The sequence below is a fragment of the Hipposideros armiger genome, unplaced genomic scaffold, assembly GCF_001890085.2.
Source record: "Hipposideros armiger isolate ML-2016 unplaced genomic scaffold, ASM189008v1 scaffold_422, whole genome shotgun sequence".
NCBI lineage: Eukaryota > Metazoa > Chordata > Mammalia > Chiroptera > Hipposideridae > Hipposideros > Hipposideros armiger.
Window position 1 is genome coordinate 666,804 of NW_017731772.1, and position 16,296 is coordinate 683,099.

Here is a 16,296-nt window from a genome sequence, read left to right on the forward strand (position 1 = left end):
GTGCATGATGATTCAGAGAGCGTTGCTGATGATTTTACTATCCAGCTGTCGGATGGGAAACATAAGATACTTAAGACCATTTCGGTAGAGGTCACCCCAGTCAATGACGAGAAACCAATGCTGAACAAGTAAGCTACCTGAAAAGAGTCCCTTTCACATTCTCTCTAAAATTCTGAGGACCAGAACACTAGGTGTGAATGTAGTGTGTGTCTTCAGAGAGAAAGATGTCTTTGCTCCCATCACAAATTGTCCCACTTACTCAGGCACCCAGAGTGCAAATGTTAGTTAATGTAACTGCTTCTCAACAGTTCTCCAATGAGCCCTTTAATGACTTAATTATTCTCTAGAAGTTCTTTTTAGTTGTGAATAACTAAGAATGAGCGAACATAGAGTATAAAGTGAGCAGTATACTAAATATTTAAACACATGGGCTCACACACACAAAAGTGAAATTAATGTATGGATTCAACTAAAGTGTGATAATATTAACTGCAGACAGACCTCACTGTGGAGTTGGCCAAACTTTTAACTAAATATATCAGTGCCACTTCTTTTATCATCTTGATATTTCATTGTCCACAAGCCCTCTACTCTATGGATCAACACCTTGTCACCTGATGTCAAAATGATCACTTTTTAAAAATGCCGAACTGATATTAATTGCAGACTTTCCCAATATCTCCCTTCATAGTTGATCAGAGATTGATCATAGGATACGGAGTCTTCATCAATTATATTTCTACAGCTCCAGCCATTTCTTTTATTATTGTCCACTGCACAGAAGTGTAGAAGGTTAGACTTTTAGGAGGCCCAACTCTTCTCCAGTGCTTTGTGTAGAGAAGTGTTTGCTCCGTGACCGCCTCACCTCTATATTCAATGGTGCAGCCATGAGAGGCCTGGAGTAGACAGTCTGAGCTTTTATCAGGAGGTGAACAACTTTCTGAAAATGTGTAGTCTCCCAAAGTCTCCTCCACTTTGCGGAAAAGAGACCTCCAACAAGTTCCTACTTTATCCTGCTGACTTTCCTGCTGTTCCCTTGAAAAGTATTATGGGAAATACCGATGACATTTTTTTTGAGAGTTGCATCTCAGACATCAGTTTGACTAAGAGTGTTCAACAGAAATTTCTATTTGTTCATTCTCTAGCTGGAATGTTGGATTGGTGTGCCTTGATTTGATTTATAAAAATGAAAATATGAAGGATATTGCAGTATTATGACACCTCCTTTCTGATAACCTCATTTTATCTAATAGGGTGGGAGAGAGGTGAAAACTGGTGTTTATTAAGTACTTACTATGTGACAGATACAATATTGGAATTTTCCACATATGTTATTTCCTTAAATACACACAAACACTGTGGAAAGTAGGTATTATATCATCCCTAATGAAAAAGCTGAGACTGAAAGGTAAAATAACTTACATAAGGCACTCACTCAATTCTATCTGGCTTACTATTTCTTGTCACGTCCTTGCTATTAAACTGCCTGGGATAGCTACATCTACAGAATCATAGCTACATCTACAAATCTCCTTCAGCCCTGCTTTAAAATCTTTCCTTCATCTTTCTTTTCTTCTAGCCTTGTCTTCAGTAGAGAAGAAGTTATATCCCCGCTTCTTCCTCTTCCATATGTGTCCTTGGGTCTATCGCCTCTTACCTCCTCTGGGAGTATGCTCCATTATATTTTCGCTCCTGTATCTTCAAACGCTCTGTTTTCATTCCTTCTGCTAACAAGATGTAGGGATATAGTTAGTGGTTGAGAGAAAACATTCTGGAGCCAGAGTGCCTTGGGTTAGCCACTTACCGGTGGTGTGACTTTGAACATGTTACTTAACCTATTTTTACCTCTTTGTCAACCTCTTTGCAAATGGGCACAATGGCAGGATCCCACGTAGAGCGTTGTTGCAAAGATTAAATGAATTAAAATATGTAAAAGTGCTTGAAAGACTGGCTAGAACATAGTAAGTGCTCATAAGTGGTAGTTATTATTATTACAAGCAGGTATCCTCATTCTAAAACTAGAAAGATGATCCAGTCCCTCATTCATTCCAGTGACAAACTCTTTGGAGAGGGATAGCTTGTGCTCGCTTCCTCCATTTCTGCCCACTGCCTCCAACCTCCACTGCTTCATTCACGTTGCTCCTGTAAAGGTGATCCTTGGCTCCCCCACCAAATCTAATGGCTCTTCTCATCTTACTGGACACTGTTAGAGCATCTGACATGCCACGTTCTTTGATATTCCTTTCCAGGGCTATAGGAGATAGTTTTGGTTCCCTGGGTCACATCCCCTCAGCCCTCCTCTGATTATAGCGGTGGGACATACTGTGCACACTTTCTGTCCATGCCCACTGGTGCCCACAGTGTGTGCTCCACTTTTCTGCCTGAGGGCTTCTCTGAAGCAGCAGTGGCTCATCCAGCCCCCATCCAGGTACAGCTGAAAACCCTCTGAGGGCAGCTTTCAACCTGTGGGAGCTAGTAGATAAGATAAATATCCAGCCTCCCATCCATCAGAAGCACAATTTGAGGCATATTTTACATCGTTCTTCAAATGATCCCCAGCAGCACTGAGTACCATAGCGGTACAGACACCCTTTGTTGCCTTTTCCTCTTTTCTTCTCTTACTCCTCACTCTATTTCCTGTTCCTGAAATCACTTTGCAAATAAATTATCTGTACCAAATTTCTTGTCCCAAGACCATAACATACTTCAGTGTAACCCGGACCATAACATACTTCCCTCTCTCTCTGCTTCTCTGTGAAGAGAACACTAGCCCCCAGAACATTAACAGGAAGAGGGAGAGTAATGCAGAGGGCCATGGATTACCTAAATATCACCAGACTTATAATGGTATATCATATGGGGCACCAGGACACCTGTGGTTAAGTCATTTAACCTCTGTAAATAAGTTTCTGTAAAATTAGAATGATAATACCTGGCCCACTTACTTCATGGAGCTGATGTTGTATGAAATAAAATATTAGAAACAAAGTCATTTTATAAAATAGATGGTAACATAAAATTGTGAAGTTCTTTATATGTAAACAATAGAAAAATGTAATTACCTCATACCCTATTCATTGTTGTTAATTGCGCTTTAGGACTTTCATGTGTATAGTGAAACGAGAGCCTATTTCATAAGTCTAACTCATCATTTTCAATACTTTGGATATTGATTATCATTCCCTAGTTGTTGAAGATTGGAAACTGTAATTGTCATTATGAGTGTCCCCTGCTAAAGCAATACCTTCTATTTTCACACCAACCCAGGCATCTTCCTTTTTACAGGAAGGCTGAAATTACAATGAACATGGGTGAAACTCGTATTATTTCTAGCGCTGTTCTTTCAGCCATTGATGAAGACTCACCCAGGGAGAAGATTTACTATTTATTTGAAAGACTTCCCCAAAATGGGCAACTTCAGCTTAAGGTTAGTGACCTTTTTACTTTTATTTCTCAAAATGAGTATAGCAGGTAATAATACAAATTTTCTCAGTACATAGATTTCTGTAACTGATCTTATTCTATAATAGCTAAATTTTGCCTACAAATAGAAAACTGAAATTTCCAAGTTTGTCATGAACTCACACTATTCTAAATTTTCTTATTCAACTCAGGGTAAATTCAACCACTATTAAGGCTCCCTTTCCCCTGGAATTGTACCTAAATTTTTGGGGAGGGTGTTACCGGGCTAAAGCAAGTTGTCCAGTTCCTGATAAGAATCAGGTATCCTTTGAGATATCTTCATTCCCACTGGATTTAAAAATGTTTTTAAATAGATTTTATTTTTTAGAGCAGTGGTTGTAGATCTCAACACACTGATTAAAGTTTATATAGAGAGACAAAATAACTGAAATAGGCAGCACGATATTGAAGGAGAACGAAATAGAAAGACTGACACTACCTGACTTCAAGACTTACTATAAAGCTGCAGTTATCCTGACAGGGTGGGTCTGGTGAAAGAATAGACAGATAGGTCAATGGAGCAGAAGAGAGAGTCCAGAAATAGACCCACACAAATATTGTCAACTGATCTTTGACAAAGGCGCAGAGGCAATGCAGTGAAGAAAAGTTGGTCTTGGAACAAATGGTGTTCACTAGTCTGATTCAGGCTGTGTGCATGATGCCCAAGGATTAGCCCAACACAAATTACAGATCAGTCACATGAAAAGGTCACTTGAGTAATCTCTCAAAATGTTTATTTGAATGGTGAATTAAGGCTAACAACAACCACCACCCACCATCCCCAAAGTGATTATTTAACTGAATGCTTAACTTTTAATGTAACAGGCACAGTCCTCAAAAAGCAGCCAGGATTCATTCTGTGTGGAACAGCTTGGTTGTCTCAGATCATAGGTACCATAGAGAATCAGAGTGAAGAGCAATCACTGATTTAAATTGAGGTACAGCTGCGTCCTTATTTCATTTCGAAGAGTAATGAAGCAGAAATGCAGTGAGAGCTCACACATTTGGGTGGCATGGGAACTGAAGTGTTTTGGATATGTGAAAATCCAGATGGGTCCAGGTTCCCAGTATGGCGCCATAGAATTCTCTCCCAGCTCTTTAGGGGTTCTCCCTAAAGTCTCTCCAAGACCAGGGACCAGGACTGTAGGATTTTTGTTTTCTTCTTGACTTTCCTTAGTTTTTTCCCCACCTTAAGTCAGACTCTTATTTTCTTTCTCTTTTGGGGCTTGCTAATAATTTCATCAAGTCGGAGCTCCCATGTGGGAGTGCAAGTGGGGAATTAGATGGAGACGACAGCGAGAGAGAGAGAGAGCACAGGAGATACCTTTTTCTGTAATTACTTCCAGGGAAAAGATTACAAAGGAAAAAGTTAAATAGAATTGCACGCTGTTCAGTTTAAAACCTGAAAGAGAATCTGTTTTAAAAGTTAGATTTGCAAATAGATCTTATGATGAAAACAATAAGCTTAATTATTACAATATAATTTTCACCCCATGAGTACTGGGGCAGAATTTAACCTTTGTACAAGCTTTAGATAAGCAAACATATTAAAGAAGAGGAAACTTTACCAAATAGAGTAACAAAAAGGGAAGTGGTAATACAATGAGAAGAGAGGACAAAACATTTTTGCAGGACCTGGGAGTCTGTGGAATAATGTGCCAAGAAAAATTTTAAAATGACTGATTTAAATTTCTGTTTTAGTTTCTTAAATCAGACAGGAAAAGTGCAAGATAATAACAGGTACTAAATTTTTAAGATGACATTTTTCTTAAACTATGTAAATTGATGTGTACAGGCTATGTTTAGGGAAAGCTATGTATCTTGAGAGAACAATATTATTAATCAGATACAGATTTATTATTATTATACTTTATAATACTCTCAATTCTCAGCTCCCCTGATCATAAGAACTTCTTTTAATTGGAAATGCCACAATTCCTGAACTGAGTTGTGTACAGAATTATGCTTAACTAATGTTGGCTTATTTTAAAAACATTCTGATATTTGCAGTTATATTTTTTTGCTGACTCAGTATAACAGAGAGAGTGATAGGGAGCTTGAGAATTTTCCTTGGACTGAAAAGTGTATAGGGCATAAGTACATCCATTCTATTTTTGTTTTATCTTCTTTAGGTAAGCCCTCTAACAAACCAGTTTGAAAATACAGGTTTGATTAGTTGTACAATGATATGAACTAAAAAAAGTAGGAAACCCCAGGTGAAACACATTTAATATTTAAAGAATCAATTCCAGCAGCTCAATTACCCACCTGCTCTCATTAATTGGAATATTTAATCAGCTATGATTACTCATGATGAATACCTTGGAATTAACATTGCTGTTGAATTTGCCACATGACTTTTGTCAAAAATCCTTTGGTTGAAGTTATTTTTTCCCCAAGGTTATAAATTGTTTTAATATATTTCTTTGAAAGGAAAAAAAGGTAAACTGTAAAAAAAAAAATGTGGAGTCTTTCTGAAATATGATTTACATTGGAGGTTTTCAGGGGATATAGAAAATGTCCACCAGCACAGCTTTGGGGGTAGGAAAAGTACAGGCAGCTGACTAATTCTGGCACCTTTCAGATAGGGAGGGACTGGGTCCCTCTCTACCCTGGCATGAAATGCACTCAGGAGGAAGTGGATCTGAACTTGCTGCGATACACACACACTGGGGCAATGGATTCTCAAAGTCAAGACCACTTCACCTTCTACCTCTGGGATGGCAGCAACAAGTCACCTGCATTTGACTGTCACATCACCATCAAGGACATGAGAAAAGGTAAAAGCATTTCTACTAGGGTTTATTGGGATGAGCTTTTATAACCAGAAGTGAGCTGCTGTAAGCACTCAGGTTTTTTCCCTCCCCCCTCCCTCCCTCTCTTCCTTCTTTCCTTCCTCTCTTGCTTCTTTCCTTCCTTCCCTCCCTCCCTTTCTCCCTCCTTCCCTTCTTTGCTTTTCTCCTTCCATTCTTTATTTTATTTTATTTTATTTTCTTAGCTGAGCCATCCTGCCACCTGTTGGCAGCTCAGCGGCAGCTCAACTCGGGCCAGACTCGAACCGCTGTTGCTCAGAGCTCAAACCTTTGAGCGAGCTCTTAACCAACTGAGCCACTCAGCCGGCTGCACTCCTTCTATTCTTTATACCTGAAATTCCATCCTTTATGATTCAATCCTTTGGCTCCTCACCTGCATTGTCTGGGATCTCTGAGGTTCATGGATAGCTAATCCATTCAGTATTGCAAAACGCCTACTGGAAATTAGCCTTGCCCACAACATGGCTGCATATGCTACTTTACCAGGGTTTTTGCTTTAAGTCAAAAGTTGCCAAATCAATGTGTTTTATATTTAGAAAGTGAATTATTACTTGAAAATGGAGTTTCAAAGGAAAAAGTATTTCCAATACAATAATAATAAAAAGGAAACAATAATAAATTCATTTTAAAATAAAAAATAATAAAATATTTTTAAAAATAATTGAAATGGTTAGAAGTTGTTGCTCTTTTCACTTTGAAAGTGATAATACATACTCTTTAGGGTCAAGGGAGAAGACTACAAGATAATAAGCTTCTCTTGAATTAATTAAGCAGATCATTTGCATAACAGGATTCAGAGTTTGTAAATGGTGAAGGGCAGACAGTGAAAATACTAGAAAAAAGGTGAGCAAGGTATGCCCAATTGTCATTACCCCATACTTTTGCTTAGAGGTTACATGAGGAGGCTAAGGATCATATTTCATTCGTTTATATAGTCCAGGATCTATATATTCCCAGAACCAAGCATAGTCTTATATCCTTTTTTTTTTTTTGCCTTGGCTGCCAGGAAACTCAGAGCTAAATTGGATGCTTACCTGCAATAAATATCGTACTTCATGTGCATGGTAGAATTATAATTGTCTTGAATCTTTTCAAACAAATTTTGATTGACAGATTTTGAGATGTTTATTTTGGGCTACATAATAATATATTTTATTTGTTTGCTTATTGTAAAAATATATTCCTTTATTATGTCTAATAAGTGACTCTTAGATTAGCTAGATATTACTGCACACATTTATTTCTCTGCAAAAGTAAGACTTGTTCATCCTAAGTATATATTCAGGCAAAATATAACACAAGTAAATATATCAGGGCAAACAACTAATGTGTTAGGGCATATTATCTTCTCATTGCCTTCGCACAGTGTATTCGTGGAGGGTGGGGTGAGGGTGGAGGGGGTTTTGTTCCAGGTAGCCATTTGGGGTAACTTTCTAGCTAGAGGATCCTTCATGTCTGAAGGCCTTGGAGGCAGTCTGGCAGTGAGATGTGGAGGAAAATAAGAGAATTTCATGGGCTAGGCCTGGAGGTACCTGTTTTCTACACAACCCAGTTGCCGAATCACAGTTACATGCTACATTGAGGGAGGCTGGGCAGTAGAAGCCCTTGCAGTGTGCCCAGGAAGAAAAGCAAATGAGGCTGATGAGTGCCTCCCCAGTCTGCTACAACTGACATGTGATTATTTTCTAAAAGGACTTGTGAACACTTACATCAAGTAGATACATTAACCTATTAACATTGTCAGAAGCTCCAAATTTCTTCTGTTTCTTTTTACAGCGTGGTTTTATATCTGTACTGTGTCTGTTGGATCCTTTTTATTTTTCTTAGCATGAGTTTTCCCAAGTTTTGCAGCATAACTTTGAGACCATAATTGTTCATCTCTAAATAAAACTATATTGAATTGTTAGACTACAACCTAACCCTAATATTGAGACTTTGGGTTATTTCCATTTGGGAGCTGTTATAAGTCACGTTAGTCCTTCCAGTTGTGCTGTGTCTTCTGAATTGCACGGGAGCTAAAATGACGTGGAGATCTTTGCGGGAAGTTTAGAAGGACATCATATCTGTAGTTGACCCTGCTCCATACTTTGCCGTTACAAAGCTGAAAAACTGCACTGAGGCAAAACCCAGATGCTCTTTCTCCCCTCAGATCCATCTCCTGCTCCTGACGAAACCCCTTGTGGGCGAGTTTTGTTTTTCCAGCCTTTGCTCATTCTTCTTACTGCTTTGATGTGTTCATCTTTACTTTCTCTGAAGCATGTGGGGCTCGGGTTTTGATTTAAAGTCAGGATAGTCATTGATCCTACATTGGATGTAAGTTGCATCATATTTTGAGTTAAAAGCATAGTATACCAAAAAGACTAATTTAATCATCTAAAGCAAGGTTTCTCAATGTTGGTGCTATTGACATTTTGGGATATTGACATTTTAGGATGGATAATTCTTTGTTGGAGTGGACTTTCTTGTGCACTGTGGGATATTTGGTAGCATTTCTGGCCTCTGTGCACTAGTAGCCAGTAGCGACTCCCAATTATGACAACCAAAAATGTCTCCAGACATCGCCAAATGGCCCTTCACTGAGAACCACCAGGCTAAAGTTATATCTTCGTGATGTTTTATTTTCAGTTTTTGTTTCCTCATGGGACTGAATATCATTTCCAAATTTTACCGACTATTTGTATTATTAAATTTAGGATTGGCTTGGCATTTACTTCACTCACATTTCCTTTTCGACATTCACCCTTTTAGTGTTGATTTATAAGAAATCCCTATATATTACAGAGAGGAAGCAAAATAATAGTGTTTGAGTTTGAACTTTTGAGTCAGATGGGCTCCACGTTTTATTAATTGTGTAATAATTAGCAAATTAGCATTTCTACACCTTAATTTCCTTGTTTATAACCTGAAAAATATGATAATACCCTACCTCACAGAGTTGGTGTGAAGACGTAAAATCCTCAGGCCAGTGCCTAACACAAAGTAGAAGCTTTATATTTTAGTCAAACTCTTTTTTAATGAATGGAATTGAATTATAATCCATATTTTGTAAACCACTGTATCATTAGCCCACATGTGACCCACTTCTACCTCATTCATTCATACGCTCATCCATACGTCCTTTTAAAAATACATAACAAACACCTGTGCAGCTGCCATGCAATTTGAGGACTGGACCATTTGCAATAACGAACATCTACCTCCTACCTCCGTGCTCTTCCCATCCTCCAGAGAAAACCGCCTTCCTGAATTCTGTGTTAATTATTTTCTTACTTTTGTTTATAGTTTTCTGGGACTTGCTCACAAAAATAACGAATCTAATAAGCTACATCTGTATTGTATGTAGCCGTAGTTCATTCATTTTGCTATTGTGCACGATTCAGTTGTATGAATAGACCACAGTTTGTTTATACATTCACCTTTTGAAAGGGCATTTGGCTTGTCTCCAGCATTTTCAATTACCAACAGTGCTGCAGTGACCATTCTGGTACCTGTCTCCTGGGTGTCAGTGCACGTGTTTCTGCCCAGCACCCAGCTGGAGTGGAATCACTAGGTCAAGGCGTAGATGATATTCAACTCTTTACAAAATCACGCCACATTGTGTACCAATTTATACTTCTACCAGAATCATATGAAAGAGTCCCTTGATGTACATCCTCTTTAACACTTGGTATCATCAGACTTCTATATTTTTGCCAATTGGTGGATTGCAGGATGACAACTTACTGTGATCATGATTTGTATTTCCACAGTTACTGAGATTGAGCATCTGTTGGTATCATGATTGGCCAACTGTGTTTCCTCTTCTATGTCATATCTTCTCATATCTTTTGCCTCATTCTTTCATTAATCATAGTTCTATAAACCTTTCCACATCATGTTAGGTTTGAATCCCACACAGTTTGACCATTTTTATCTTTACCTTGGACATTTCATTTTTTGAAATAGGCTTCTTGACCACAATCTCTTCCAGGTGATATTGTCATCCTTGAGAAACCCCTTGTGATGTCTACAGGAGGCAGGGGTTTCTTGACGACCAGCACTCTCCTTGCTATGGACGGAACAGACAAGCCTGAGGAGCTGCTCTACGTCATCACCTCCCCACCGCGATATGGCCAAGTGGAATATGTCCACTACCCTGGAGTCCCTATTACAAGTTTCAGCCAAATGGATATAGCAGGACAGATAGTCTGCTACGTACATAAGAGCAAGGACCCTGTCTCCAGTGACACATTCAGGTGAGCCCCAAGGAAACGTTTCAGAAACCCGTCACTGGGTTAATGCTTAGAAAGACAAAGTGAGGGGCAAAACTGAGTCCTTTTACAGCTCTGGTATAGCTGTGTTCTTCTATTGACTAGCTGTATAAAGGTAAAGGTACACAATTAAAATAACAGCAGCAAGGCAAGAAATTAGGGCTTGTTTAAAAATAAACAAATACATAAGCAGACTTAAAGGCAAGCTGTTCTGAGGAGGATGTGAAGCCCTGAGGATGCCAGCTAAGGAGAGACATAGAAGAGTAATTTACCACTTTTTTTTTAGTGTATTTTTCTATATGAGGAAAAGTACTTACTAGTAAACATTTGGCATAAGCAGACACTGCCGTGTGACACAATGTGTTCCAGTAACTATATCATAAATCATGTTGTCATATAGTGGATCATATTTCCCCATAGAAACAGTGTTATAATTGGGGGCTGTGCACCTGTTCAAAGATTCTGTATCAAATAAATCATTGGCATGAATAACAATCTGGTGAAAAGGCAAAGATACAACATTAATGAAAATCTACATTCATTTAAAATACTGAAATCTGTTTCTAGTCACACAAAGCAAGAGAAACTTTAGAGAATCTATCATCTAGCAATTCTCAAAGCTGGCTGAAGTCAAGCTCCTTGATACAAATACAGGTCTTCAGGGCTGGGCTGAAAACCAAGAAATCCTGGACTAGCTATTGGGGGAACCATGGTATATATCCAACCCAAAGTTTTACCAATTAAGAAGGAGGCCCTGAGAGCATTAGTTCATCTGCCATACACTCATGGCTTCTGGGTAATTTTTACATCAGAATACAACGTTCAAAAGAGCACCATAAATGTAGCATAATCCCATATTATTCAGTGGGTTCCCATAAACTGTCAAGTGTACCGATACACCCATGTTCAAATACCACTCTATTATATATTTTATCTATCTCAGTTCACTATGTCTGCTTTGATAAGCACTGTTTAAATGTCAGTAAAGATGAGTTTGCTTGCCTTTTTAGCATTGAGAAGGATGATTTGGATAGTTCAACTGTTAAACAAAATATCCAGGGACGTTTAAAGTAATATCTTGTTTTGTTTTTTTTCTTGACGAATGTCCTTAACAAGCAGATACTCATTTGATAATCATTTGGTTGATCAATCTCTTCATAGCCAATTTAGTGCTTGAATGTTGCTAGTCATTAAATAAAATAACATGTGGGGATCCCTTTTCATGCTGGTTCTTTCTCTCAAGAAGTTTTATAGTATAATTGCTGAGGTATAGGCTTGAGGTCAGTTACGGCCACCAATACTTTGTCCATTTACTTCCGTTGTTGTCGCCACTGGCCTACATCAAGTCTCACATCTTCCTGTCCTTGCATTTTCTCTTCTGTGAAAGGGAATGATGCCCATAGTACCTGCCTCACAGGGCGGTTGGGAGCTTTCAATGAGCCTACACATATAAGGTACTTAAAACAATATGTGGCACATAGGAAGAACAAAGTAAGTATTAGCTGCTATTATTACTACTACTGTTGTTGTTATCATTTTTTATTATAGTCTTTCCTTGGCTCCCTTTTTCCCCTCCAATCTTTATAACACCAAGCATCGTCTTGAAGGAGAACACAAATTACATTGCTCTTTTTTCCCCATTTATCACTGGAGAGTGGGTGCTTCTTGGTTTAATCTATGTATATCAGATTCAGGGCCTTTAATTTTAGAGTTGTTTCTAGAACTACTTACTCGTGTCTATTTCTGCTTCCCCTAGTCAGTGCCCACCAGAGAGTCTGATAAAGACATTAATAACTGTGTTGGAGAAACCAGTGGCCCTGCTGAAGAAACCAATGACTAAATGAGTAAAGATGTTCAAAAATGAATGTTAGGTATTAAGCAGATGGTGGTGATGAGCTGAGAGTGAAGACCAAAATATCCATATGTGAGGATTGGTGATACTGCAAAAACATTTCCAATTCATCATACCTATAGAAACTCATGCACGATGGCATTTTAGAAATCATTTATCCCAGGAATTTCTAAATTTCTAGACCCTCAAGAGAGTTACCTGGGAGATTTATAAAAATACGAATTCTTGGGCCTCACTGCAGAGAGGTGACTTTGGTAAGTCTTGTCTCAGGAATCTGTATTTTTTGAAAGCTCTCCAGCTGATTCTCATGCAGTCAGGACTAGGAATCACTGGTCTGGTCCAGTCCATTGTTCTAAGTATGTTCTGAAGAGTTTAGAGAAAGTACAGAAGCCCTTTCAGGGCTTCCCAGGGACAAAAAATAAAGGGGCTGAATGGGTGGGGCTCTGGGCCCATACCCCAATTTATTAATAGAGCTTCGTTTTGGTTTGCGTTTTGATGGTTTAATGTTTGGTTTGTTTTGCACACTGGGTTTCTTCTGGGCAAGATTTTCTTTTGGCAGGAAGGCTGTGGCTCTGTTTCCCAAAGTGAGTGATTTGTACCACCATGATATAAAGTTTCAAAATGAGATGGGCTGGCGCAGGAAGAAGGGAATTGAATGAGAAACCACTCCCTTTTAGTTCTCTCCATCCTTCTGCCTGTTTCCAGAAGGAATTCCCAGGCTAAATGCTCATATGTCCTTAAGAGCTTTTCGTTGTTTACTGTTTCCCTTTTTAACAAAGAGCAGGCCTCAGGCTGCAAGCCATTGGGCAACAATATCTGGCTAGAATTAAAAAAGATTCTTTTCTTATATGTATTTTTGTAGTAGTTATAAAGATGAAGATTTTAATAGTTAAATCCTTCAGTTTTTTAGTCATTAAAAGGTTTCCTTTTAAGTACATGTAAGTAAAAATGTGAGTTATTGAAATAAAGCAAAATATTAACTAATAAGAGTACAGGCAGTACAAGCAAATGGCAAAAATTATGACGGTGATGTTGGAATGACTCAAGATTAGGAAACGGGTGTATAGGCAGAAAATAAACAAATGACAAAGGTTGACAGCATTGACTTAGTCCAATCCTTTCATTTACACGTAGGAAAGCTAGTATTGCTTGAGCACTTGCAATGTATCAGACAGTGTACTAGACCCTTTTTTGTATTTCATTTCTGGACAACATCACTTTAAGAGATGCTTTGTTCCCATTTTATGCATGAGAACACTGAGAGCCCAACAGGCAAAAAGGAAAGTCACCTAAACTGACATAGCTGAGTATCAGAGCTGTGTTTAGGCCCATGTCTCATGTTGGAGAGTTCTTTCCGTTATACCTCATTGTCCCAATAATTTGTGGGGAATCTGCCCTTGTGCAAAGGAACCTCCTCCATGTGTCATTCTGGTGTTCGGCCAGCAGTTTCTACATATTTATAAGGGAAGAGCATAGCATCTGCCCAAGACCCTCGTTTTAATCTTGTCATGTCCCTAACCCAATCAGGGACTGCTGTGCTGTTTGTCAAGCGGTGCTAAACCAAAGGAGCTGAAAGCCTGTTTTAATGAAAGTGCGATCATGGTGCTTTTTAAAAATTAAATCTATGCAACCGATCTAATCACCTAAATTTATGTCTCGTGCTGTTCAATCTGGCAAGGAATTTGGCGGTGTAGAAGAGATAAATTCTGTGGCAGAGGATTTTTTTCCCCCTCTTCTCTTTTTAATGGAAGATATGGCAGCATTAATTAAACGAGATGGGGGGGGGGTTAATGGTTAGATTTTGCCTTCTGCAGAAATATTTTGTGAATCATAAATTTCTCCAGCATTGTTTGGTGCTGCTGGCCTGGAAGAAAGATTTGGCAGCACATTCTAGGACAGATGACACCGAGTGATTAGCAAGCTGACTTCAGCTGCTGGCAGCCGTGTACTAAAAGAACATACTAATGTCCTCCATTTTGACATGCCGGCTGGACTTCTTTTTTCTTTTTTTTTTTTTCCTGAGGAACTGGCTCTATTTATGATTCCATTTTTATCCTTTAAATGCCATGACAGATGGCAGATTCTTCAGCCAACTCTAGTGCCAGGAAATGCGGAAAGCTTGAAAGCACCATGGTAATGGTGAAATCAGACCAGGCAGGCACCCAGACAAATCAGAGAGTCATTCCCCAAATTTTGTGAGAACAGTGGTCATCTTGGCTGTGTCTCATCTCTGGGAAGTGTAATCAAGGAAGTTCAACAAAACAGACCCACAGAAGGAGCTGCGACCTTGATACCACCAGCTTCTTAACCTTGGAATGGATGCCATCATGGCAGTGGCACTGTTGTATGAAAACTTGAGAATATATTTGGCGCCTTTCTGTGGGGATCGGGAGGGAAATGTTTGGAAGAGCATCTGGTTAACCTTTGCACGCGTGAACAGCCCTGACCTTGTTGCATTTGCTCTGCTAGGCTTATTTTGACTGGGAAGCCAACCATGACTGTTCCCCCTGCCTGTCTCTCTCTGATAGTGTTTCTCTGCCTGTGAGTAGTTTGCATTGTTACACGTGAAAGTGAATGATGTGTCTGATCCAGTCATGTTTAGAAATTGCATCCTTTTCACCACTGGCTTATTAGCTTTAGGTCAATGCAGACAGCTGCCTCGGTGTCCCAGCTGGGAACACGGGCCTCAGTAAACATATTTCTTTCTCTTATGTGGTCCCTGCCCTGCGTGCCCTCATTCCCATCTGTCTGATGGCAGGCTGCCGATTTCCGACGTGGTCAGATCCCCATCGTCAGGCAGAGAGGCTTTTGAGATGGACGGCCTGGATCATAAAGGCAACTTCATTGCCCTCGCACAGGTCACAAGTTCCTAGATACACGTAGCCATTCTGAGACTGAGCTTTGAGGACCCGGTCAGGTATTTTTAGAATTCAGTCTCTAGAGAAAAAAGTCGGAACCAGATGCTGAAAATGGCCACCTCTGGAGAGCCCCTGGGGGTCACTAGAGCTCCCACTTACCCTCCTTGCTCCTGACCCCCGTCTCTCCCATTTTTCCCCTTCCTTCTCCACTGATATCTGACATGTTTTAATGGGGCACAAGAATTTAACTCCACAATGAATGCATATACTAAAAATATCTGTCTTTTGGCTTAAATTTATACTAAACTATAAATGGCTGGTTTAAAACTCTCCATAGGAGCACATTTTGAAACAGAGATCTGGAAGGGAATAGAGATCCACTTTGTTTGTGGAAGAGGGTCAACTGGGAGTCATGAAACATGTTTATTGCGGGGTTAACTGGAAAAGGGGAAAACTGGAAGCACTGAGGGAATATGTACCCAGCCTCTTCCTTGTTTTACCGCTAGTCAGTGGATAGACTTCAGGGAGGAAATATGGAACAGTAACAGGAAACAGTGAAATAAAGGCATAATTCCATGAAAACCTTCCCCTAAGAAATAGATCGTGATTTTTATACCTAAAAATGTATGTCATTTGACCTTTGAAGTGTCAAGGTGACTAATAAGTAAAAGGTTGAACACAGATATATTTCTGGGCATGCTTCTATTTTCTTTTCAAAAAATAACGAATTCTGTAAACACTTCATGATTCAGCAGTGAAATTACCCTATTTGCTTGAATATATTTATCAGAAATTCAGCTTTACAAAAGGAAAAGTAATTCTTTTAAGGAAACAAGGTGATTTTGTTCAATCTACAATTCTCAAGTTAATTCAATACCCTTATTTAAACTGTACAGTAATGCTGAGGCAAAAACAAACAACAAAAACAGTTTCTATTTTTTACAAGTCTAGGTGTGTGAAATATTGAAATTTGCTTTGTTTTATTTCTCCTAGCAATTTTAACTTTTTGGACATAGATTCCTTTTTCCATGCATCATATTGTTCTTGTAGGCAGTCTTATC

At 39.0% G+C, this 16,296-nt stretch overlaps 1 protein-coding gene across 1 annotated transcript in view; it reads left to right on the plus strand.

Moving 5' to 3' along the window:
• Positions 1-16,296, plus strand: part of FREM1 (FRAS1 related extracellular matrix 1) — a 169,140-nt gene that overhangs the window by 104,008 nt on the left and 48,836 nt on the right. Inside the window, 4 exon segments of the mRNA XM_019664409.1 lie at positions 2-128; positions 3,286-3,427; positions 6,047-6,242; positions 10,246-10,510. Of these exon segments, the coding sequence (XP_019519954.1) occupies positions 2-128; positions 3,286-3,427; positions 6,047-6,242; positions 10,246-10,510 (730 nt within the window).